Raw genomic sequence first — 25,224 nt, forward strand, 5'->3', positions numbered from 1 at the left:
GGTAATCAACGTTGACTTTTAACACACCAGCATCACAGTTAGGCCAAGTGAACTTGTGAGATTTTACACTTTCTCTCCTGAGCCAAGATGGAGAAACTTGACAGTTTATCAGCTACATGACTAGATTGTGGTCAACATTTAATATAGCATAATATACACCATTGTAGTAGATTCAGTAGATTGTGAAAGAAAGTGACCTTTTTTTATTTGTAAGTAATACTTTTCTTTGTGTACATGTGTTTGCTGTGTACAGGAACATTGGAGGTGAGGCTCATGGGCTGTCAGGATCTGCTGGATAGTGTTCCAGGTCGGTCCAAAACAGCATCCTTGCCCTTGCCTGGCTGGAGCCCGAGTGAAGCACGGTCCTCCTTCATGAGCCGAACAAACAAAAACAAATCAGGCAGCAGCAGAACCCTCTCCAAAGCGGACGAGCTGTCCAGTTGAGTGCCTTTAGCCTTTATTTTTTTTATTTACGGAATAAAATGATTGATGGCGACATGGAAAGGGTTTATAACATTTGGAAAATATTGTACATGTTGGAACTTAGTGACTAAATGCTATGGAAAGAATATCCCAGGTGCCTTTTCCATATAAAGCTTTAACACTTGATGGATTGGTATGGCTTTATACCAAGCAATATAACATGAAGTATTTGTGTTGTGTTTCTAGATGAGATCAGCGCTGTTCTGAAACTGGACAACACAGTCGTGGGCCAGACGTCCTGGAGACCAATCAGCAACCAGTCCTGGGATCAGAAATACACACTGGAGCTCGATCGGGTAATCAGATACTTTATGCAAACCATAACATTTGATGCTGTTATTATTTGCAAGACAAATCAGTTGATCTAACCACTCAGTATTTTTATACATCCTCACCATTTGTGTTGTGTGCGCGCTACGGTAGAGCCCATAAATGCGACATTCAAATAAGCCTGGTAAGTGAAATGTGGGAAGTTGGCCAGCTGACAGCATGGCAGGTGTAAAATTAATCATTGGCTGTGTTGTACTGTTTAGAAAGACAGGCTTGTCGTCCACGGCTATCTGTCATAAACAGCAACCAGCTGTTATGTTTGCAGCAGTTGTGATTGCAGCTGATGACTGTTATTTGCTGGGTTCAATGTTTGCAAACGTTACTTCAAGCCCTTAAATTTAGTCATTTATTTTCTTCTTTTGAGTAACCACCATATACTGGCTCCTATCATGAAAACCCTGGACATACGGAAGGACCCTGCATGTATGACAGTCACATACCCACTCACATCTGCAGTCAATGCTAATTTTGCGTCTCCTATCAATGTCTGTCGAAGTTCTGTGGGCCTCTGTGTGAGAATGGGGAGAAGAACACGCCAAACGCCATACAAACAGTAACCCGAGCCCAGACCCTGGAGCTGGAAACACATCAACCCTACACTCAATGCACCATCACCTTACCATGTTGCTCCACTATAACAGATGCTTTACAGTACTGGATAACGTGATGGCTGACTTTATAAACTGATCAAACTAAAGATTGTTAATATTTGACACAAGTTGGAAGTTTATTAGTCCTAATATTCGTCCTAATACATTAGCACCTGATGCTCACAAGCTGTGTTTACATGGACCGTAATGTTTTACTTATAATGGGAATAATAGCCCAATCTAAATAAAAGCGCATCATGTAACGACTTCAGTTGGAACAGTCTGGCCTGAGCCAGCCCGATATGAATAACAGGGGTGGTGTAAACCTTTTGATTATCTGTTCAGTAGGTAAATATTATCCATGTAAATACTTGCTCTGATCATTTCTCTCTTGTAATAAATTTCTTCTTTCTACATGTTTGCCAGACGGGGAAGTAAAATTAGATGACTTGAATTCCTGGGAGGGCACTTTAGCTTCTATTCCTAATCCGTAAACTCTGTGAAAACAACTCTCTCCCATAAGTCTGCCTTGGACTTTAAGCCACTGGGTCTCTGGCTCAGGTCTAGCACCACCTTTACCATATAAAATATAAAACATATATAAAATATATGTATATATATAAAATAAAAGCTATATTCTGATTACAGTAAATGCTTTGTGCATGTAAATGCACAAGTTGTTAAATCAACATCCAAGTAAACAGGTAAACTGTAGTCTCTAGTCGGAATGATTTCAGTCAAAGTAAAAAATATTGAACTTGGATAATGTGGGTTTTTTTTTTTTTTTTTTTTTGCCTACCTGAATTTGTTAAAAATGCCTAAAAAAATTCAGCTAGCTAGTTTTAAAAAGTTCTATTTCACTTCATTAATTGCATCCACTGTTTTTCAACTTTTTTTTTTTTTTTTAAATCCAATAACAAAAAATATCACAATTTTTTTTTTTTTTTGCCTGAGATAAGATTAATACAGGTTAGACACATTTATTAGTCACACATTTTAAATTCTGTCTAATAATTTCCTGCCACTCATTATCCCTTAACATACTAGACATTAAAATGCCTGTGTTCCAATGCACACACAGCTTCCCCATCACCTAGCACACTATATGGCCAAACGTGCCCTGAAATGCAAATGGGATTTTCCCCCCACACTGAGCCATGACCCCAACCTTACTGAACACCTTCAGGATGAACTGGATAAGCACAACTCCATGTTAATGCCCATGGTTTTGGAATGGGCGCACATGGTGCATTTGGTCATATAGTGTAGCATGGTATTAACTTGGTTCATGTGTTGCATGACCGTTTCGCTGTTTACCAGTGCATATATGTTAGTCATGCTTACACAATTATTTCTGCATGGAATTGCAGCAGTTGTGAGTTGAATGACCAAATGTGTACAGATTTATTTATAATCCCCTGTGAGTCTAGATAATGATTTCTTGACTGACAACTCAAAGTAATACTCACTTCTTTTATATAGTTTTTTTTTTAAATATATATTTTCACATTCATCTGAGTTAGAGGTGTCTGTCCAGAAATTTCTGTCATATCATTGTACAACAGTTTGCATGTGAGCAACAAAAGCCTTTTACTGGATATAGGTCCTTATAGTCTATTTCTAAAATAATTTAGCCTATTACTCATTTTTTTCTGAAAATGTATAATGTTAATCTATTAGTTTTTAAATTTACATGTCTAAACGGTATATAGAGATGCACCCTGGAAAGCAATAAAGAGCAATACACCTGTACACTGTACCTGCTAAATAGCAGTAACTTCTTTTCAAACCTAATGTGTTATACTGAGAGTTGTTCATTATTATTATTTTCTGTCCAGTCTCGTGAGTTGGAGATCTCCGTGTACTGGAGGGACTGGCGCTCTCTGTGTGCCGTCAAGTTCCTGAGGCTGGAGGACTTCCTGGACAATCAGCGTCATGGCATGTGCCTCTACCTGGAGCCTCAAGGAACTCTCTTTGCAGAGGTGCTCATGTTTGTCACACAACACTCACTCAAACACTCTCATTCTCTCTGTCTCGCCTCATGACAGGCATTACAAAATGTACGGTTGTTTGTGTTTACTTACTTATTCATTTTCCACCCAGGTCACATTTTTTAATCCAGTCATTGAGAGGCGACCAAAACTACAAAGGCAAAAGAAAATCTTCTCAAAACAACAAGGTAGGCTCATTGTCATAATACACTGCCTGGTAAGAAAAAAAGGTTTTACATGCTAAAATGTTGTTCCATTGCCTTAAGTTTTAATTATCGCGTGTCAACATGGTGGCTAATTCATATGTAAAAATGATTCCTCATGCTTCCTGTCAGGTAGTCAGGTGACTTCATTTTATTGCCACATGATGAAACCTGACCAACTGATGCAACCTCAGATCATAACACTTGCCTCCAGAGACATGTACTGTACACTATGCATGATGGGTGCAACACTTCACGTGCTTCCTTTCTAAACCTGACATGCCCTTCTCTCAATAATTACTTATCAAGTAACTTGAGGTTTCTTTTAGTTTCCAGTGGTGGCTTTTTATTAAGCGATTGTTTTTATCCAGTAATAACCGTCAAATATAGTATGACATCAGAACCGTGCAGTGATTAGTACTGTAGAACCCTAACCTTTGAACGTTCACTGGCCATTATTTACACACATTAGATTAACTGAACATCACTGTGGTTTGCTTTATATGTAATGTAATTAATGTTGTTTAATGGTGTGATATATTATTTGCGTTTCTTTCTCCAGGTAAAACATTCCTGCGCGCACCTCAAATGAACATCAATATCGCCACGTGGGGGCGTTTGATGAGAAGAGCAATTCCGTCCGTCAACAATTCCTTCAGTCCGCAGGTGGCTGAGCTCGGATCAGCGCTGAGCCCTGAAACGGGAATCCTCGGCCACCCAGATTCTCCATCTCTGTCCAGGTACACGCACTACATTTGTCAACATTTGTTAGGTCCTGACGGATACTGTAGCTGCATGTGTTAGTGCAAGGTTCAACAATTTATTTATTTTTTTATTCATGCAAAATATTAGCCATATTGTTATAGTGCTTGTTATTATTTTTTAAATATCTCAGACTTTTAGCCACATTGTTTTTGTGTTTCTTTAAAAGGAATTTTAATTAGCTGACCATATGTCTGGAGGGAAGATGTCCCAATAAACGTTTTTGTCTAGCAGTCTTGAAGCTTGTTAGACTTCCAGATATAGTCATGCTATGTCATATTTTTGAAATGTGAAATGGGTTGCCACACAAGCATGCAGTTGAGGGTTATGAGACTAGAATGAAGGGCTGACCTGTGGTTTTCCGGCTGTCCTGGGATTTGAACCCTCAACCTTCTGGACACTCGCACATAACTCTAACCACTGTGGTTGAATCTTCATTTCCCATCCATTTGCAGAAGCATGGACAAATCTCAGATGGCTGCTTAACAAAATCGCATGACAAGTTCAAGCAAAACACTTTGCTCTTGTTTAGCTGGCAGTAAAGTTTTGTGAATTGTTTCCATCCTACATCACAACTGATGTGTTTATGTAACTTGCTGCTGCGTAGTACAGTGCTTTAAAACAAACAATAAAAGTTATATTGATTATTAACAGTAAAATAGGCTTTTAGGCATATATCTTTTTTTTTTCTTTTTTTTTTTTTTAACGGCCAAATACACTGACATGTGGTCTCATAAACCCCATAAAAACAAACATCTAATTTTCTGATTGTATTATTATGCCTAATGTTGAATAAAGAAAGAGGCTAAACAGTCTAAAAAAAACTAAAGTCTTCTCAGTTGCTGTGGGTAAAATATACTGAAGTAACCCAGTTTCTGTTTAAATGTCCATTTGATTAAAGTCCACCTCTTTATCTGCACTTGAATGCTGTAATGAGATGTCCTTCAGTGAGGCGTCTGGTTTGGCTAGAAACACTCCAGACCCAAACATGGCCAGGGGCCAGGACTAAAACGGAAACTGGCACGTTGTCAGCGGTGTTGTGTTTTGACCTTTTCTCTCAGTGATCCGACCGTGACCAAATTAGACTTCGACAAAGGCGCCACTCCTCCTCCGAAACGCCACCCCACCCCTGCTGCTGAGCTAGAAGAAGAAGAGGAGGAAGAAACACCAACACAAGAAAAAACCTTTGAAAGGAATGAGGTCCAGGTAATGAACTGTTTGAAATAGGTACAGTATCCTAAATACAGCCCAAAATACAGAGTAGTAGAAGATGTAGAAGCACAGTAGAAGATGCATTAATTCAGTCAGATATGTATCTGCTTGTGCTGAAGTACTTGTTCAAATACAGGAAACTTTACAGTGTGTGATGCTGTTTTTGTTGATGTGATGGAATGTGTAAATTTAAGACTTGATCTTAAATGGTTTTTACACGCAGGATGCATTATCCACGTTCGACTTCCTGAACGACAGCCGGAACAGTACAGTGTCCAAGCAGGAATATGAAAGTCCGGTTGAAGATGAAATTCAGCAGCCTGATCTCAAGCTTAAAGAGCAACACCATATTGAGCCAAGGTGCAATATTCATCTGTTCTCCTGGACACATACATCACATCTTCATTTTATCAGGACTCCAAGATTTGAGATTTGAAATCCACCAAGTATAATTGTTCTGTTTTTTTTTTTTCGTTTTTTTTTTTAAAGGGAAGACCCAGATGTTCAGTTTAGTCTCAGAGACTTTTCTTGTGTGGCTGTTCTTGGCCGTGGACACTTTGGAAAGGCAAGAGCTATTTAATGAATCATAAAATGCCTTACTGTATTTATACTGTAGTATAAAGAATTATTTATGTTAGGTTTGTGTTTGAGCTTCATTGCATCAATCAAGTCTTTTTAATTATTAAATAGGTGTTACTGGCAGAATACAAGAACACTGGGGAAATGTTTGCCATCAAAGCACTGAAGAAAGGTGATATTGTTGCTCGTGATGAAGTCGACAGGTAAGCATGACCAATCGGGAAATTTCACAATAAAAAAAAACAAAAATTAGTTTAATCTGCAATTTTATTACCCAGAAAACCAAACAAGGCAAATGTCCACTGATGGACTTTCTTCAGATACCTGATCTAATCTATATTCAAAACACTGCAGTATATGAATTTGTCGGGTTTTAGTGAATGAAGTGCATGCGGTTCTTGTGTGTTGGAAAGTCTGATTTAAATGGCTTTTCTGTGCCAGTTTTCCACGCTCATAATGACATGGTGCATTTTGTTCTCCAGCCTGATGTGTGAGAAGAGGATTTTCGAGACAGTGAACAGCGTCCGGCATCCGTTCCTGGTCAATCTCTTTGCTTGTTTCCAGACCAAGGAGCATGTGTGTTTTGTAATGGAGTACGCAGCAGGAGGGGACTTGATGATGCACATCCATGCCGACGTGTTCTCAGAGCCACGTGCAGTGTAAGTGACCACTATTGAATGAAAGTATGTAACCTAAAACCACCCATTTTCAGACCTGTAAATGTACAGGAAAGGTATTTGGGAAAAGTGTGAATAGCTTCTTGCTAAATTTTTAAGTTCTGGAATATACCCATGCCATCAGGGAAGAAAAACTCAATTGATGTGATAACTTGTTTATTCAGTACATTCATGTCCTCAGCTGATTTACTTTTATTGCCACATAACACTTTCTGAGCACTTTCTTTTTTAAAGTTAATGGTTCATCACTATCCTTTCAGGTTTTAATAATGCATTGGATGGTTCTTAAAACTGTTCCAGTAAATTTATTTCCATTAAAGTTTTCTTTGCTTGACGCAGGCCAATAATATGACCCTTCTTAAATGAAAGGTTTTTTTGGCCAGGCAGTTTGCTTGCTACTCTTTTATTTTACACAAGCTAAGCTAACACATGCTGGTAATCTTTTTCACCCCGATTCCTTTCAAAACACATGGCCAACACATAATTATACTGTATACCTCAGACTGCATTTTACATTATAACATTTTGCAAATATAGTTTTGATCACAGTTTGCCATTTTTATCTGGAAGTGTACCAGACAACTGGAAAGCATTTGGATAATATATTATACAGTTATATTAATATATTATGGAGTCTTGGTGAACTACCAGAACAGAATCCTCCAAGTCTTTGAAACAGAACTAAGGAAATGAACTTCATTTGTCCAAAATATATTCCCAGAGTGATGTTTTGGTTGTTGGAGGAGAGCGCTGTCTAACACTCTGGTCCAAAATCAGTTGTGTTGGGACCAGGATTATAATCACCATAGCACATGATTCATAACATTTTCATACTCATAAACTACAGAATTGTCCTGGAAGAAAGGACTCCCATAAGGAAAGAAATATTTCATCAGAGGATGAAGGTGATCAGTCATTTGCAGTGACCTGCTTCTTCTAAAGGACACACAATTTTACCACAGCTTACAGTCTGGATTTTCCCATTAATTTGTTAGCTGGGACATTTTCTTTTCTTTTATTATTGTAATTCCTTTCATTATTATATTTTTTTTAATTCACATTTCCTTATGTAAACTATGCTTGCAGATTTACAGTTTTTACAGTGTTGTTTAGATGTCCAGTACTTTTTTCCTACTGGCCAAAAAAAAGGAAATGTTGGATGCTAGCTAGGCATCTATTGAAGGTTTTCACAAGACTCATCAGTTATAACGCCTTCATCTTTTTCTGTTAGCTAAACTGTTTTTTTTTTTTGTTTTTTTTTCAATCTTAATTGCCTGATTGAGAATTCATTTTCTTAGATAAGTGATTATCAATTTGCACAAGTTCATGTTTGGCTACAGTCATAGTCATTGGCAGTGCTGCTTGGAAAAATTGGCCAGTGTACCATGGTCATTACTCATAATAATAAAGAAAATATTATCTACTAATATGCTGCCCCTTACCCTTTTAATTTATTTTTACAGTTTCTATGCTGCCTGTGTGGTCTTGGGCCTGCAGTTTCTGCATGAGCATAAAATTGTATACAGGTATGTTTCATTCAAACAAAATCTTAACACTTTGCCTCTGAACAGAGATTCATGCAATTTGCAATTTGATTCCTCCAGGGACTTGAAGCTGGATAATCTGTTGCTGGATACTGAAGGATATGTAAAGATTGCTGACTTTGGGCTCTGCAAAGAAGGTAATTCTTCTGCTTTCTGCTCTCTGAGCCATCTTGGCACCTGAAATTCAAGCATTAAATGTATTTTCAAATAAAGCCCATAATTATAATGTCTCAAGTAACTTATAGCATACACAAGAGTGCAGTTATACTGAACATCATCATGGCTGTGATTTGGTCTTAACAATATTACTATTTGTCCAGAGGACAAATAAATCTGAAGAAGCCACACTCACTTGTGTAGCATGACACAAAGCTGGCTAGTGGATCAATCCTCAATCAACTGAATTTCCGTTATACTGACAGTGTTTTCGGCTGTTTGTTTCTCACTGTCTTTAGGGATGGGCTTTAGAGATCGCACAAGTACATTCTGTGGCACTCCTGAGTTCCTGGCTCCTGAGGTCCTGACGGAAACTTCATACACACGGGCTGTAGACTGGTGGGGTTTGGGTGTGCTTATCTTCGAGATGTTGGTTGGAGAGGTGAGAATGTCGCTAAAATATTTACCTACAAACTGTGATTTACTGAGCTTTCGAAAAGACTTAATGGAGATTTTTATTCGAAAGGCATATAATTGGAATGAGATGAATGTATACAGTATATACAGTCAAAAGTTTGGAGGCACCTTCAAACTCCATGGTCTTTTTGGTTTTTATTTCTTTCTATATTGTAAAACAGTGGTGAAACCGTCCAACATATGCAATAATCTCCTTTGAATAGTTGATATTCAGACGTGTCTGCTACTTATGCTGTGTAAAGCCTTCATAACAGCTCTAATCTGAGGTGCTGTAAATTGGTGATTTTTGAGCTGGGTAACTCTAAATAAACGTCTTTGCAGCAGAGATAAGTTTTGGTCTTGCTTTCCTGAGAAGGTCTTTGTGAGAGCCAGTTTCATCATGTTACTTTATGGGTTTTGCAAGTGGACTTCCCAATGTTCGTGCAATATTCTGCAACAATATTATTTGATTCTTGCAAGAACTAATCCAAAACAGTTGACCTGTATGTCTCAAAATAACAACTAACTGTTGTTGTTTAATTACCTAATCGCATGTGTAATTTCATAGTTTTGAAGAAATCTGGTATTGTTCTAGAATGGAGAAAATAAATCCAAATATACTCCATTTAAATCTTTAAGCTTGTGAAAAATTGCTCAATTCGAAATACTAGGTTCTTACCAGGTATTTTAAAAGCCATGATATATTAGTAAATAATATGCAAAAATTTGGTAGCCCATCCTCACCCAACGCTAAGTACATTTTAAGTCAGTTTTAAGCTGCTTCTTAAAATGAATTTCTTATAAAGGAGACAAATTGTGCAAATCTTTCTCTGTATTATTTTTCAGTATATTCATTTTACAGATTACAGCAAAATAATATTCCTGACACTTGGTTTTGTTCTCTTCTCTGCCTGAAGTCTCCATTTCCAGGCGATGACGAGGAGGAGGTGTTTGACAGTATCGTCAACGATGAAGTCCGGTACCCACGATTCCTCTCCACAGAGGCCATCTCCATAATGAGACGAGTATGTTCCCATATAGCTGCAGCACATTTCTTCTTCCTCAACTAAGACAAATGATTTTGCATATAGAAAATGTTGTAGATGTTTAAATACTCATGTCTGTGTCCTGTTCTATTCATCTGTCCGCAGCTCTTGAGAAGAAATCCCGAGCGACGCCTCGGTGCAGGAGAGCGGGACGCTGAAGAAGTGAAGAAGCATCCGTTTTTTAGAGTACGCTTAGTTTGAATTGCAATTTCTTCATGTCATTAAACACACAAACACTACAGACAGCAGATGAAAACAGACTAAATCAAATATGAGCTGTACACTAAAATATTACAGCTAATATATAAAGCAACCAGGTTTTAACAACATGAAAAATGATTAACTGATTAATGTTAAGTTAATTAATGCACCAGGATCATGTTTGGTTGGGTTTGTGCTGCCATAGCCTACAGTAAGTAGAGCAATAAAAGCAATAACAATAAAAATCAAATCACAATTATAAACCGCAAATTCGGATTAAAATATAAGTTCAGTGAAACTTATCGTGAGATTCTGGATCATCAGCCTAATTAGAATTTTGAACTAAACAAATACAAACCTAGCTAGGAGTTCACACAACCACCTGTACCAAAAAGGAGCTTTAATTTGCAGAAATCTGTGTAATAGCGCTGCACGATTTCATAAAAAAAAAAATAATAATTTTATTATTCTGACACATACAGTATTTTAACAGCAATATTCAACTAATAAATGTATCGTTGTGTATTTAAACTTATTAATCTAGGCTAACAACAAATAATTTGATCTCATTAAGTGGATGTTTGCCAGTATTTATCTATCAACTCGATATTATATAAAAAAAAAACTTATTCTTGACTTTGTATTGAAAAATTACATAAATACAGCCTAAATACAAAATTACAAAAAATACATAAATACAAAATTAATTTTGCAGCAGTACTATATCTTTCATAGAATTTTTAACACAGCATCACTGAAATTCTATTGTTTTGCAATTTCTTGCTTTCTCTGTTTCTTCTGTTTTCTAATGGATTATTAATATTATTATTTTTTCTGTGGCATGTTGTAGCATAGCTAAAGATGAAGGACAATTTCTGTTTCCGTTTATACACTTTATTTATCCTATTGACCTCCACATCATCTATTATTATTCCCTGGTGTTTCTTTTATTGTGTCTAAACTCTGGCTTGCATCCCTCTCAGTCTATCTAGTTCTGTTTTTGTTCTCGCATTTTTTCTTTTTCCTGTTTGTGTCAGGCTCTTCTGTCTTCTCTTAATTATCTTTTTTTTCAGCTGACTTTTGTTTTTTTCTTTTAATGTTTTTTTTTTTGTTGTTGTTGTTGTTTCTTATCTGTTAAGTTTATTTCATTTTCTCCTTCTTCTCTTCATCAGAACGTGGATTGGTCTGCTCTGTTAGCTAAGAAGATCCGGCCTCCGTTCATGCCCACCATTAAAGGACGGGAGGATGTTAGTAACTTTGATGATGAGTTCACCTCGGAGGCTCCGATCCTTACCCCACCACGTGAGCCCAGAATCCTCAACACCTCAGAACAGGAGCTCTTCACAGACTTCGACTACATCGCTGACTGGTGTTAGCTTCTCCAGCTGACCATCAACAGCCCACACACACTCAATACTGTGAACCAAATGGACAAACAAGGCTCACTGCCAGAACCAGAGAACCTCTCTGTAAGGACCACTTCCCTCTTGCTCTTATCTGTGTCAGCTGTTTTTTTTTTTTTCCCCTCCCTTTTAACAAAAAGTTTTTACCAAGTCTCTACATTCAGCTGGGAAAGTCCAGGTAGCCCAACATAGCTCCTCTTTTTTCTATTTTTTTTCCTTTTCAGTCAAGAGCACTGAGATTTCTCATGAGTGGTGTCCATTTACAAGTTCTCCTCTTCAATGAAGTCCTCTTTTGCTGGTTGTTCACTACAAAACTTCACTTCAAGCTAATAATGTGCTTGCTATATTAACAAAAAAAACTCGTCTAACCAAGTGAAACACTACAAAGACTTTGTTTTGCGAAGCTCATAGACATTCCCCACTTTACAACACTTATCTTTTGATTCGCATATTTATTTAGCGTCTTCCTCCCCCATGGTGCCTTAAACTTATCACTGATAGAGGGCTTCCAGAAAATCAGCATCAGGTACTGAAAACCTCCAACACACACCGCCAATCCGGCTCTTTATGCAATCGGGGGAGTCCTTGGCCAAGACCACCCAACAGACCAATCTTGACACAAGATGAAAGACGTCTTTTTTTTTCATCTCTGGTGGTTTTCAGACTTAATTTCCACTTAAGTATGTATTCATATCATAATTGAAAAAGTGTAACTTATAGTTTTTATATTATATTTTTAGGAAATTAGCAACTTTGATCTGCTGTATGGTATGCATATGTGCGTGTTCTTTTTTTTTATTTTTTAATATATGAATTGTATGGTTTTCATTAAGGAGAGGGCAGCTCAAATCACAGAGCAATCATAAACCTGACAAATGGAATGTAAAAATGTATATTCATCAAAAAGAACACTAAAGTGTATATTTTTGGCACATGGATATGCCAAAGCCTGTATTTTTTAGTCTGTTTTTTAAAATGATGATCATAGAGTGACTTGCAGATCTTTCCTGATGATACTTGGCAAAAGATGTTTTTACACAGTTTGTGATTCTGTGTGCCGAGCAACAATGCTGTTTTGGAGGACGTTTGGACCTTACCTGGTCTTCCTGGTGGACGAAATCCCTGGATATTGGTTTCTAATCCATGGACTGCTAATGCACAGCAGACTCATCCCCTCAGTCAGAGTGAGCTCTTAGGGACTCTTGCCAATGATTTCACTCTGTGTATCACCAAATGTTTTTCAAATACACTCTGTACCCACAATAGTGTCTGCTCTTTGTCTCCTCCTCCTGGTAAAAGCCGTAGAGGATGCATGCACTAAGTAAATAAACTAAGACATGCCATAGGCCGTGTTTTAAGTGAGCACATTCATTGGATTTGTTGACCGTTTATTTGAGGCTGTGTGTATGTATTTTTTGCTTGATTACCTGGATGCCTATTAGCATAAGACCCATAAGAGTGACTGAAATGAATCGTTGTTTTATGGGTAATGCGTCTTTAGGCAGTTAAGTTTTCAGAGACAAAAATACAGCAAGGTTCGACTCTCCAGTTGCAGGACTAGTACCGTTAATCCCTCATGTGTTATAATATGAACTTTCAATACTGAAATTTAGAGTAGATCTTTTTCTAAACCCTGTTTTCTTCCAGTGTGGTTAATTGCCAGTTGCCACATACTGGCAAAGCTAGTCAACCGCTACTTATGCTCCATTACAGGGCAGCATAATAAACTCTGAGCAGAGTGCTAAAGACATGTTTACATTTAAGAGCTCACATGCCCAGTTTCTTATTGGCGTTTTGAGTGGTGAAAGACTAATGGCTAGTGAGATGTTGGCTTGTTTTGCAGTCTATTGCATATTTATGACTTTCTGTACAGTGACCCATCGTGTGATACCCTGTCTGGTTAAAAAATAATCTACGGAGAGGTAAAATTACTGGAGGGTTAATTTACTCTATTCCAGAAGGGTAAGAAAGAAAGCACATGGAGTGATGCACCCATCATGCAGTGTCTACTGTACAAGCCTCTGCAGGCAGTGTTATGATCTGGGGTTGCTTTAGTTGGTCAGGTTTAGGCTCAGCAACATTATGTAATAATAAAATGAATACAACTGATAAACTAAATGTACTGAATGTTTAGGTTATCACATTTATGGAGTTTTTCTTCCCTAAAGCACAGGCATATTCCAAGACTCAAGTAATCAAAGAGTGATCGAGAAAAAAGAATCATGGCTCCATATTGCATGAAGACAATAATTGACTTGACTCAACCTTTTCTTAAGCAAGACTGACATTTAGCTTTTAACCTCCTGTGTTCATCCTTCACTGTCTTTGCCTCAGCCAACATTGTAGTCAAATTGAACTCTATTTACAGACATTACTAAAATATTGCTGAATAATGAAATAATGAAAATACAGTACATTTTCAGTTGTGTGAAAAGCTACTGCTTTGATATATGCGAATCTATATTACACATGACATTTTACTTAATACAAGAAATGAGCAACAGACCAATAGGAAGGTCTTTAATTAGGTCAAACTGTATTCAGTCTCCAAACCACAATTTTAAACTGACAGTAAATAGTAGTCCACATTTGCTTTACACAGGAAAATTTTCATTGCAGTTGTATGTTAGTAAAGGAGCCTCATGGGCCGAGTGCTTGTACAACTGTTTTTGACCCTAAACAAGGACTGAGAGTCCACAGCCAAGCAAATTGATCTAATAATACATTTCTACTATGCAGATGTCTGATCATGCTCACATAGGTAAATACCGTTGTTTCACTGCCTACTATTATCTACCATGTTTTTTACCCAGATGAGGATGGGTTCCCTGATTGAGTCTTGTTCCTCTCAAGGTTTCTTTCTATTGCCATCTCAGGGAGTTTTTCCTTGCCACCGTCGCCGTCACCCTTCGCTTGATCATCAGAGACATTCCATTTATCATTTATTCATCTCATTATCTAGACACATTTTTTTTCGCACATACACACTTCCAAATATTTTCTTTTCTAAAAAATTCTTTCATTTTTGTGAAGCTGCTTTGAGACAATGACCATTGTTGAAAGCACTATATAAATAAAATTTAACTGAATCTTCTCCGCTTCCTCCAGTCTCCCAATCCTATATCATAAGTAACATTCGCTGATCAGCCATAACTTTATGACCACTGAGGTGTGACGTCAATTAACATTGATCATCTTGTTACAATGGCACCTGCATGATATATTAGCCAGCAAGTAAATATTTTCACTTGTCCGTGACGTTGGTGTGTTGGTAGCAGAAAAAAAATGTGCAAGCATAAGGATTTGAGCGACTTTAACAATGGCCAAATTGTAATGCCTAGACAACTGGGTCAGAGCAACTCCAAGACTGCAGCTCTTGTGGGACGATCCCATCCTGCAGTCGCCAGGACATACCAAAAGTGATTGAAAGAAAAGAAAATGGGTGAACTGGTGACGGGATCATGGTTGGCCACTAATCCAACAGAAGAGCTACAGTACTGTACCTTAAATTGCTGACAAAGTTAATGCTGGTTCCGAAATAAAGATGACAGTTTGTTGCGTATGGAGCTGTGTATCTTCAGACCGGTCAGGGTGCCCATGCTGACCCATCTCCACAACCGAAAGTGCTGACAATGGCCATGTGAGCATCAAAATTGAACGATGGAGCAATGCAAGAACAATGGCATATTTTCTTTTACATCATGTGGATGGTGGGGGGAGTGTGCGTCACTCTCCTGGGGGAGAAATGGCACCAGGATGCACTGTAGGAAGTAGCCAGAAGTTCATGTCTGGATGGGTTTCAAAAGGGGATCTAGTCAATAGGCGAGTGGTCGTAATGTTATTTCTGATCTGTGAATGTTCTATCTGACAGCATTCACTGCAGATACTGTAGCCATACCATAAAATCAGTTGAAGTTGTGTTGCCTCTCTGTCGTTGGTTGGGGCTAAAAACACTGTTGTGCCCAGCACTGAATTTAAACATTGACACACACTGTACGTGTTCATCAGAGGTAATGTGGATCTGAGGCGAGTAAGCTAATACAGTGTCAATGTGATACCCAGGGTCAGGCTTTGTTCCAGTTCTTTAGAATGACCTCAGCAGCATCCAGCGTACTGTCTTGCTGCAGAAAAGAAAGGAGAAAAAAAACCCTCATTGTTTTAGCGATGTAAATATATATATATATATATATATATATATATATATAGAGAGAGAGAGAGAGAGAGAGAGAGAGAGAGAAAGAGAAATGCACTTGTCGAACAACCAGTGACTGGTTTAGTTAGTTTTCAGCTTGATCAGCCATACTGTAACTGACCAGCCTCGGACGTAACCGATTTTATGGTGAGTGCACAAACTTCTGAGTGGTGCCTTAGAAACACATTTTATGACGTCCATTATTAAAAGTTGTGCCTTTTTCTCTAAACACTGCCAGCAAATTACTATCGGAACCTATTCAATACACACACTCACGCCAGTCTCAAAACATCACGAGTGCAAAGTAGTCTCAAAACTACTAATTGCGTTAGAAGCCATGCGTTAGCAGCCATGCATGCCTGCGTGTTCACAATGTATCCCCACTTCATTTTATTTATGAAGTAATTTCATATTGTTTAAAATTAACTTTTTAAGTGAAAAAAAATCGTATAAGGAATGGGCTATGTTTAATTACTCATGTTCATTTTAGTTGTGAAGCTGCAGAATAAAGCTACCTTTTGTGTTTATAGCAACTTTTTCTTCTTTTTTTAAAAAGGGTTCAAAGTCTCAAAATTGTAACAGAATTGGAAGTATCATTGTATAGGAATATTTATAAAGATTCCACCTGGTGCCAAAAATATTCACCTAGGTATCGTAATAATATTGTGTCGGCTGCTCACTGGTGATTCCCATCCCTACAGAGCATGACTGTATTTACGATAAGAGTAAAATGTTGTACAGGGAAAGTCCATGTATTGCTTTGATATACAAATCATTACCTTAATAAAACACAGCCGGATGTATTTCTCAAAGTGCTTCTTGGAGTCATCACCGCAGAATGCTGTTACAGGAATGGCTGCCAATTTCTACAAGAGAAATAATATTTAAGAATACATTTGTATTTAAGAATTTATATGAAACAGTGTTAAGATTTCTTTCATACCTTCTCCTTTATCATCCACTTGACAAACTTGTAGTCATACGCCTCATCGTCATTCATGCCTGAAAGATCCTGATCTACACAGGAGGCAGACATAAGGAAGGATGTTATAAACTGCCTCTTAACCTACATTAGATTCATTATTCCATTAAAATATTTGCTCACTGAGAGCTGTGACATCGGCGAGCATGAAGTAGCCTCCTTCAGGAACTACAGGACACATCCCTGTCTGCTTCAAAATGGCCGCCATGCGGTCTCTCTTTCCCTGCAGCTCCTCAGATAGGGTAGAGAAATAGCAGTCAGGCTGTCCCATTCGCTCACAGTCAAGCAGGAGTCCACGTGCAACTGCCTCCTATTTGCCAAGACAGAAGAAAAACTGTTAAATACAGTCAGATTTCACCCACAATTATTATGTTATTATGCGGAAGTGTGTCTGCTCAAGAAAAGAATGTGTAGGTAAAAGAACTATGCATTTCACTGTCTCCAAATACCTGCCACTATAGTTCAGGGCTGTATTTTTGCTCAGTAGGTTTCATCATTCCTTGTTTCCTTTGGATTTAAATATGAGGCAAATTTGATAACTTTCAATGCAAAAGAGGTGACTGTTACGCAAATCAGGTATTGGATAAGATAGGAATGTGTGATAATTTCATAATAACTCATATTTCATATAAACTTTCAGCCTTCTAACATACAGTGTGACTGCAGATCAATACCTGCCCCCAGTTATCACCCAGATGAGGATGGCTTCCCTGATGAGTTCGGTTTCTCTCAAGGTTTCTTCCTATTGCTATTCCAGGGAGGTTTTTTTTGTTCCCACCGTCGCCCTTGACTTGATTATGATTCATACATAGTTCCTCACAATATTCAAACTCATATCCATAATTTTTGGTCATTTGGTCAATTCATTTTGATTCTGTAAAACTGACCATTAATAAAAGTGCTATATAAATAAAAGTAAAATGAATTTAACTGAAATTAAATACAGTGCAGGTGGCACGGTCGCCTTGCACCTCCAGGTTCTGGGTTCGATTCCCATCCTGTTTGTATGGAGTTTGCATGTTGTCCTTGTGCTTGGTGGGTTTCCTCACACAATCGAAAGACATGCAGATTAGGCTAACTGGTGTTCCCAAAATGCACTACACTGTAGTGTGTGTGTGTGTTTGTGCCCGGTGATGAGTTGGCATCCTGTCCAGGGTGTACCCAGCCTTGTGCCCCAAGTTTCCTGGGATAGGCTCCCGCCACCCTCTATACAGGATAAAGCGGTATAGACGATGCGTGAGTGAGTGAATACAGTGCTAATGTTTGCCAGCATTGCTCTGAGGCTCAATAGCGCAACATCATAACATCTCTATTACTGCTGAAGTAGTGCACTTACTACAAATGTCTTAACCAAGGTGCAGTTTACAAAATGAAAGAAGTAACACTGTGTAACACATACCTGTAATGGTGTTGGACAGGTGTACAGAGTGTTCTGCATGACAGTTTGGAGGTGTTTGATCAAGTGCTCAGGCCCTATTGACCAACCCAGCTGGAACAAAGTGAAAAAAAGAAGGAGCGTTAAAGATGACTTTTTTTTTTTTTATTACTTTAAATTGACTTGATTTCTGGTAATTACCTTCCAACCCGTCACACTGAATGTTTTTCCTGCACTGCCGATCGTAATGGTTCGTTCCCACATGCCAGGAAGAGTCGCTATACATAAAAGCATGACACAAAGAATACAACTCCTGAATCACATTCACATTTATTCACATTGTCCGAGCTGTTTCGGGATCTAATCTATACAGTATATAAGGAATAAAAGGTTCAAGGCATGCCGTACTAGAAAAATAATCAACACTGCGATGGTAATGTTACATCTCATCTTCTAATAATACCTCATCATATGTTATTCCACAAATATTAATCCAGCATTATTCCAGCTTAGTAAATGGGATGTGGCCATCTTTACCTAAACCCATCACTTTCTATTATTTTCTCTATTCATATGCTTTTTCAGAATGGACACAGCACTAGAGCCGAGTTCCTCGAGTGTACTGTGAAAGTTTAACTGAAATGCTGGCGTACCTATTTTCACATGCTCGTGCCCCTTGTATATGATCCATTCGTACACCTCGTCACTGAAGCACAGTGTGTCATGCTTGATGCAGAGATCGGCGATAGCCTGCAGCTCACTCCTGTTAAACACCTGTTTATCAACACAATGAGCTAGAGCAGGAAACATGTTTAAAAATGAACTTCTGAGTGAAGAACTAGCCTCACCTTGCCGATGGGGTTATTAGGGGTGTTAATAACGATGGCCTTTGTTTTGGAAGTAAATTTACTGGCAAGTTCATCCTGATCGAGAACCCAGTCTGCACTGCTGATGTCTGTCTCCTTACCAGACTTCTATAAAGATATTGTGAATACATATTAATTGTTTATATACAATTTCGAATACATGTCCAGTTAAAGAGCTGAGGAGGGAAACTCACGAGACGAAGTGGTATTAAAACTGGTTTGGCTCCTGCCATCTTAACCATAGGAACATAGCAGTCAAAGAAGGGTTCAATTATTATAACCTGCAGGAGGACAACAAGAAAAAGCACAATAATATCCACAAAAGGGAGCAGTGGACATTTGGATGAACTGCAAAACTGAATTGAGTTGATTTACCTCGTCTCCCTCCTCCACAAGTCCCTGAAAGCTGCTGAATAAAGAGCCATAGGCTCCCACTGTCACCAGGATCTCTTTAAAAGGGTCAATTTGACGGCTGTACACCTTACTGTACACCTGAGACAGGGCTTTTACCAGAGATGGGTGACCCTGTTAAAATGACAGAAGGCATACACACACAGAGCATGATTGGTCAGACGGTTCTGTAGTGTTGTTTTCTTTGGGTCATTATTTAAAACTGTTTTTTTTATCACTGAAGCATTAGTATAAGTGTACGGGATGAGCTTAAAATTTATATTTTTACTTTCAATATTCTATTTCAATATTTTCTATTGTTTTCTGACAGGTTACATGATGAGTGGAATAGCGAATGACTGAGTGAGTAATCAGGTTTATACATGTTTTTAAGTGCACATACCTAAACTTTCCACACACACATCCTGTGTTCATCAGCAGTAGAAGTAAGCAATATGACAAAGGCCTATCATATACTTAAAGACATTTAATCTATAATAGTTCTACAAATCTAAATCACAATATATAATGTTGCTTGCAAATTGTAACAATAGTATTTTAAGAAAGTTTTAAACAGTTTTTTAAATGTCTATTTTAATTACTAAAAATATCTTAAACACAATTCAGTAAAAAGTGCTAACAAAATTTGCAATTCTCTGAACTATAAAAGACAGTTTTTTTGGTATTAACACTTATAACGAATTAAACTCTTTTTTATCCTCTTTTGTGTCTTTATTTGTTTTGATTTAAGCCTTCAGGGACTATTTAAGAATATTTAACAGTTTTCTAGATAAATAAAAACCAAAATAGAAATTCACTCATTCTATACAGACTGCAATGGACAGCCGGAGGTTTAAGCCCTTATGTGCCATCTAGTGGATGTTATTTTTAATGACCCAAATGTACATAAGCTGCATTGGTTAGTATGCGTAAAATGCAACTTCCATATGACACACATCATGAAAATTTTGTGATTTCAAATCGCAAGAATGTCAGAGAACCAACACAGTGTTATGCTTTTTGCAAAGCTAATGCGGGGAAAATAATAAGAACTAATCAATTATTCTAAAGCATAGAATTTTGTTCTCAGTTAATCTAGTATAACAATGAAAAGAATTTACTGTGCAAGAAAATCATGACTTGAAAAGACATTACACAAGCTGGAAAAGACTGATCATGAGTGTCATACAAAGCCACGTGTGTACTGGTTGAGCCGGTCCACCATTGCAGCTTGAGCGAGACCATTCTTCACATAAGCTGGAGGGGGGATATCTGGGTAACCTTGACCGAGATTTACGATGGAAGGATCTGCTGCTACAGATGTAAGTTCAATCCTGTAAAAAAAATAGAAATAGAAGATGTAAAATTACTATAGGTTCAAGGCACACAACATACATGGGATTTAGTATGCACACTACCAGTCAAAAACTTCAACACACCTTTTAATCCCATGATCTTTTCTGATTTCAAAAACAATACAGTATGTATATATTACATACAATGCAGTAATTATACGCAATAAAATATAAAATACTCTCCTTAGATATTACTTCGCATCTACTCCTTATGCTCTGTAAAGCATTCATAACAGCTCTAACCCGAGGTGCTGTTAGTGATTTTTGAGGCTGGTAACTCTAAATGAACTTCTTCTCTGCAGCAGAGGTAAGTTTTGGTCTTGTTTTAATGGGTTTTGCAAAAAAATAAAAAAATAAATAAAAAATCAAGAATTGTTATAGAATGCAAAAAATAAATCCAAACTTGGGTCCAGATCTTTGACTGGTACTGTATTTGACTGTATTCAGTCTTTGCATATATTATTATATTTTGGTTTTAATTTCAATTACAGTAGATTAAGTAGGACTACAATAAAATTGTATGGAGACATACAACTGAGCAAAGATAAAAACCGTCTCTTAAGCTTTGGAAGTTCTCAAAGAAACAGGCTCCAACACAGAGAAAGACAAGTAGTTTCCTAGAACCCTAGTAACCGGACTAGACCACAATTAATTGCATGAGAATGTAAATCACAATAAAAACCAGTGCACTCAGTTAATTCACAAAATGCTGCAATTTATTACAGGTAATCTATACCTAGTCAGGAACTTATGTAGAATTTATAAATACTTTAGGTATTTGTTTATGTTTTATAATTTTGAGTGGAAAATAAATATTCCACTCAAGTATAAGGGGAAAAGTATCCTCTTAATTAGATAATGATTTGCTGTTAGCTTAGATGGAGTTACATCTAACAGTTTAAATCGCAATGTGTCAAATGTGTTTTTTTTTTGTTTGTTTTGTTTTTTATCAAATTCTGCAGCCATAGTGACAGGGAATCCAATGGTTATACTACTACAATTAAAAAAAGTAAAGTAAAATACATATAAACACATAAAAAGGCAAGCCTGATCTTCATCAATAAAGTTGATTCTTTAGTGTGCTCCTGAGCTGTAGTGGCAGGGAGACTGGGTAGAATTAAGAGAAGGATACATGCTGGCAAATATGTGATGGCCTTTAAAAAAACCTGCTCCAGTGTGCATATCATCTCAAACTGAAGCAAAGCTTTCAGCAAGACTTTACAACATAAAATCTATAACAACATACATTTTGCAAAAAAAAGGGGGGGGGGATGGGGAGTCTGATACCAAGACTATTGTACATCTAACAAATCTGTCAATAAATCTCACCATATATTTTTCTCTAGTCCTTTAATCCTTTTTGCATTCTTGTGTTTAATAGAAGCCATAGTGTACTGAAAGAAAACACAAATTCAGTAAATTTCAGAATTTTAAAGAATTAGTAATTATTACAAAAGAAAATGAGGTTATGCTTACAAGTGTGGAGGAGAACTTCCTTGCTGGACTCGTCCTGAGTAAACAGTAAGCAGATCTGATGCTATTTAATGTGCACCTGATGTTCATGTCTGCAGGAAGAGTAGCAAACTTTAACATATCAGAATTTGTTCAACAAAAAATAAATTATACAGCATGAAAGCAACAAAAGGATTTTATACTATTTTGATTAATTTCCTTTATTTACTATTTGGGCACAGTTTGTGTTAGTTTAACCCTCAGGATACAGCAGAAAAAACAAGATTGCTCACAAAATTGGCAGATTATTCATTACAGGATTTTTTTCTGCAAAGAAAATAAATAATGTTACTGGAGCGGGGAATTATGCAATCTGTAGGTTTCCAGTTAATGTTCACTGTTTATCATTTACAGTAACTCAGATTTCAGGGAAGTTCAGGCCTTAAGTAATTCTAATAACAAAAACTTATCTTTCCTTTGTGCGATTCCTATTTTAGTCTGTTTACCTGCCATCCATCAAATTGGGCTTACTCCCCTTCCCGGAGATATATCCGTCATTTTATGGCAGTTACTTAAGTGGTCGGGTTGCTAGTTTGATGCCCGATTGCTATTTGGAAATAACTGAAGGTCTTTGGACTGTGGGAGGAAGCCAGTGTACCCTGGGGAAACCCACCGAGCACACGGAGGACATGCAAACAGACCTGAGGCGGGAATTGAACCCAGACAATGAAGGTGCAAGGCGACAGTGCTAAACACGAAGCCGCTGTGCTGGCCTATCTGTATACAGTGTACAATAAATACTTTGTCATTTTCAATGGGAATCACCAGGGACCACCCAATACGATATTGTGATTCCTAGGTGCTGATTTGATTTGTATTAAGAGCCTGTAAACATCTGGATCGTCTGTCACGATTTTAGAAATATTCAGACTCATTTTTTTTTTTTTTTTTACCAGATTTTGTTACAATTTTAAACTGATTTTGCAAATACTCTGCTCATAGCATACATGTTGGCTGTACTGCCTGCCAGTGTATGAACAATTTAAAACAGATCGCCTGTAGAATTATAAAAATAATGCAACATTTTCCCCCTCAAATGTAAACACATATACAATACCAGCCAAAAGTTTGGAGACAATTTGAATTAATTTTTTTACATTCCAGCACGATACTGGATTATTTTTCAAAACTATAAAATAACGCATATTGCATTAGGTAATTAAGCAACAACAATAACAGCCAGTATTTATTTTAAGACATGAAGGTCAGCTGTTCTGGAACAGTTTGTGCAAGAACAGTATTGTCAATTGCATTTGCAAAACCCATGAAGCACCATGATGGAACTGGCTCTCATGAAGACCATCCCAGGAAAGCCAAACCTTACCTCAGCTGCAGAGCAGAAGTTCATTTAGAGTTACCAGGCTTATAAATCATCAATTAACAGCACTAGAGCACACATCTCAATATCAACTGAGATTATTGCATATTTTGGATGACTTCAGTACTGTTTTACAATGTGGAATGAAATAAAAATCTGTAAAAATTATAATTAGAAAATGTAGAAACTTATAAATATTATACCAATAATTGGTAGTGTGTATTTAGAATATATTTTGATTAAAATCAACATAGATTTTCCCCCACATCTCCACGGTCAACCCACAGCTTCAGATTCCACCGTCTCAGCACTTCTTACTGCTTATTCATTGACTCACTTGTAACAATGTAACACTGAATATGAACTCAATGTAAAACTGGCTTTATTAACGATTAAAATTGCACAAGTTTGATGCAGCGCAAGCAAATAAGTCTCCAACAAACCGCAAACAACTCATATTCATTAAACAACACTAAGCCCTCACTCCACTGCACTTACCCAGATCCTGCTTGGTGAAAACTCTTATCTTATGTTTCGCAAGCGCAAAATTCGACGTGACCTTGTTTGTCCTGGTTTAAAATGCCCGTTCCATTTAATACGATTAAAAACTAAAACTATTTTTAAAAAACACTTTTAGACAAATAAATAAATTTATAATTTTAAATAAACAACGGATTTACCTGAACAGTTAGACGGTTTATTTTGCCGCACGATGATGACGTCACTTTGATGCCGGAAGTGAATTTCGATTGGTTTCAGGAGTTTTTAATTCGTAAAAAAAACTACAACTCCCAGTAACAAGTCCTTTCCAGTTCAACTATCTAGCTCTTCTGTGGCAAAGGCACAGAACAGTTTGCTCCTTTTATGCGTTTTTATACATTTACGTGTATAACCAGGTAGCATTCCTGGTAGATTATTTAATAGCTTTAATAGATTTATTAAATCCAGGCACCTCATGAACGCGCTTATAAAAATTGACTACGTTATATAAATTGGCCCAAAAAGTTTTTTAGCCTCATATTTTCAAGAAAAAAAAGCAACAATAGAGTAAACATTTATGTATGCATAATATCCTTACATAGAGGTCAATCCAGGAGCGCTCTGCAGATGGAGGGTACAATCCAAAAATTCTAATCTTTTCTTATAATTTTGGAGTCTGACTCTGGATCGCAGCCGTTAACAAAATAAGATTGTGTGCACAATGCACTGCAGTACTTTATTTAAAATTTAACTCATGGTTGACTTTAGGGAGGAGTTGGGTTCGCGTGCGCCCCCTCGCGCGCGCCTCAGCACTTTTGAAAGTTTATCATAAGGCGGATTATCATAAACAGTCTTTAAACTAAAGCCTGTGCAATTGCCCCTGCATGATCCTAAAAATATGTTGAAATCGTTTTCAATATTTTTGACATTATACATATTATAGCCTACTATATGGCCAAAAGTACACTTGCAAAAATATGCACATAGCCATGCAACCTTCTCAGGCACATGATGGCAGTAGAATGAGATACAGTATACAGAGGACCTGAATGAATTCAAGCCTGGCCCTGCCGTTAAATCCCACCTTTGCCATGAAGTTTGCATGTTCACCCTGCGCTTGG

The 25,224-nt window shown here is 37.4% G+C and overlaps 2 protein-coding genes across 6 annotated transcripts in view; one reads left to right on the top strand and one right to left on the bottom strand.

The window, feature by feature from the left end:
• Window positions 1–13,000, top strand: part of pkn2b (protein kinase N2b) — a 44,539-nt gene extending 31,539 nt beyond the window's left edge. For both annotated transcript variants that reach the window (XM_053498690.1, XM_053498691.1), the window contains exons 7-22: window positions 254–439; window positions 670–779; window positions 3,242–3,385; window positions 3,507–3,582; window positions 4,160–4,337; window positions 5,421–5,565; window positions 5,795–5,931; window positions 6,061–6,136; window positions 6,262–6,353; window positions 6,633–6,809; window positions 8,291–8,353; window positions 8,432–8,508; window positions 8,827–8,969; window positions 9,901–10,008; window positions 10,135–10,215; window positions 11,403–13,000. In XM_053498690.1, the coding sequence (XP_053354665.1) occupies window positions 254–439; window positions 670–779; window positions 3,242–3,385; window positions 3,507–3,582; window positions 4,160–4,337; window positions 5,421–5,565; window positions 5,795–5,931; window positions 6,061–6,136; window positions 6,262–6,353; window positions 6,633–6,809; window positions 8,291–8,353; window positions 8,432–8,508; window positions 8,827–8,969; window positions 9,901–10,008; window positions 10,135–10,215; window positions 11,403–11,606 (1,997 nt within the window). In that variant the 3' untranslated portion in view covers window positions 11,607–13,000. The remainder of the gene's footprint in view (window positions 1–253; window positions 440–669; window positions 780–3,241; window positions 3,386–3,506; window positions 3,583–4,159; window positions 4,338–5,420; window positions 5,566–5,794; window positions 5,932–6,060; window positions 6,137–6,261; window positions 6,354–6,632; window positions 6,810–8,290; window positions 8,354–8,431; window positions 8,509–8,826; window positions 8,970–9,900; window positions 10,009–10,134; window positions 10,216–11,402) is intronic.
• A 1,139-nt stretch (window positions 13,001–14,139) lies between these two features.
• LOC128526997 (kynurenine--oxoglutarate transaminase 3-like) lies at window positions 14,140–24,842 on the bottom strand. 4 transcript variants are annotated; one of them, XM_053499252.1, is made up of 14 exons: window positions 24,702–24,842; window positions 22,270–22,358; window positions 22,123–22,187; window positions 20,628–20,772; window positions 19,424–19,573; window positions 19,243–19,329; window positions 19,031–19,153; window positions 18,836–18,956; window positions 18,384–18,460; window positions 18,207–18,296; window positions 16,931–17,117; window positions 16,769–16,842; window positions 16,605–16,691; window positions 14,140–15,754 (listed from the first exon to the last, which is right to left on the bottom strand). In XM_053499252.1, exons 2-14 carry the CDS (start codon window positions 22,354–22,356, stop codon window positions 15,698–15,700), a joined length of 1,350 nt encoding a protein of 449 aa, XP_053355227.1. In that variant the 5' UTR covers window positions 22,357–22,358; window positions 24,702–24,842; the 3' UTR covers window positions 14,140–15,697. The 4 variants fall into 4 exon arrangements, with proteins under 4 accessions (XP_053355227.1, XP_053355224.1, XP_053355226.1 ...); XM_053499249.1 differs by having other exon boundaries at window positions 19,031–19,156; XM_053499251.1 differs by lacking the exon at window positions 24,702–24,842 and adding an exon at window positions 24,304–24,352 and having other exon boundaries at window positions 19,031–19,156.
• Between the last annotated feature and the right edge of the window lie 382 nt (window positions 24,843–25,224).

The sequence above is a fragment of the Clarias gariepinus genome, chromosome 6 (assembly GCF_024256425.1).
Source record: "Clarias gariepinus isolate MV-2021 ecotype Netherlands chromosome 6, CGAR_prim_01v2, whole genome shotgun sequence".
NCBI classification, from domain to species: domain Eukaryota; kingdom Metazoa; phylum Chordata; class Actinopteri; order Siluriformes; family Clariidae; genus Clarias; species Clarias gariepinus.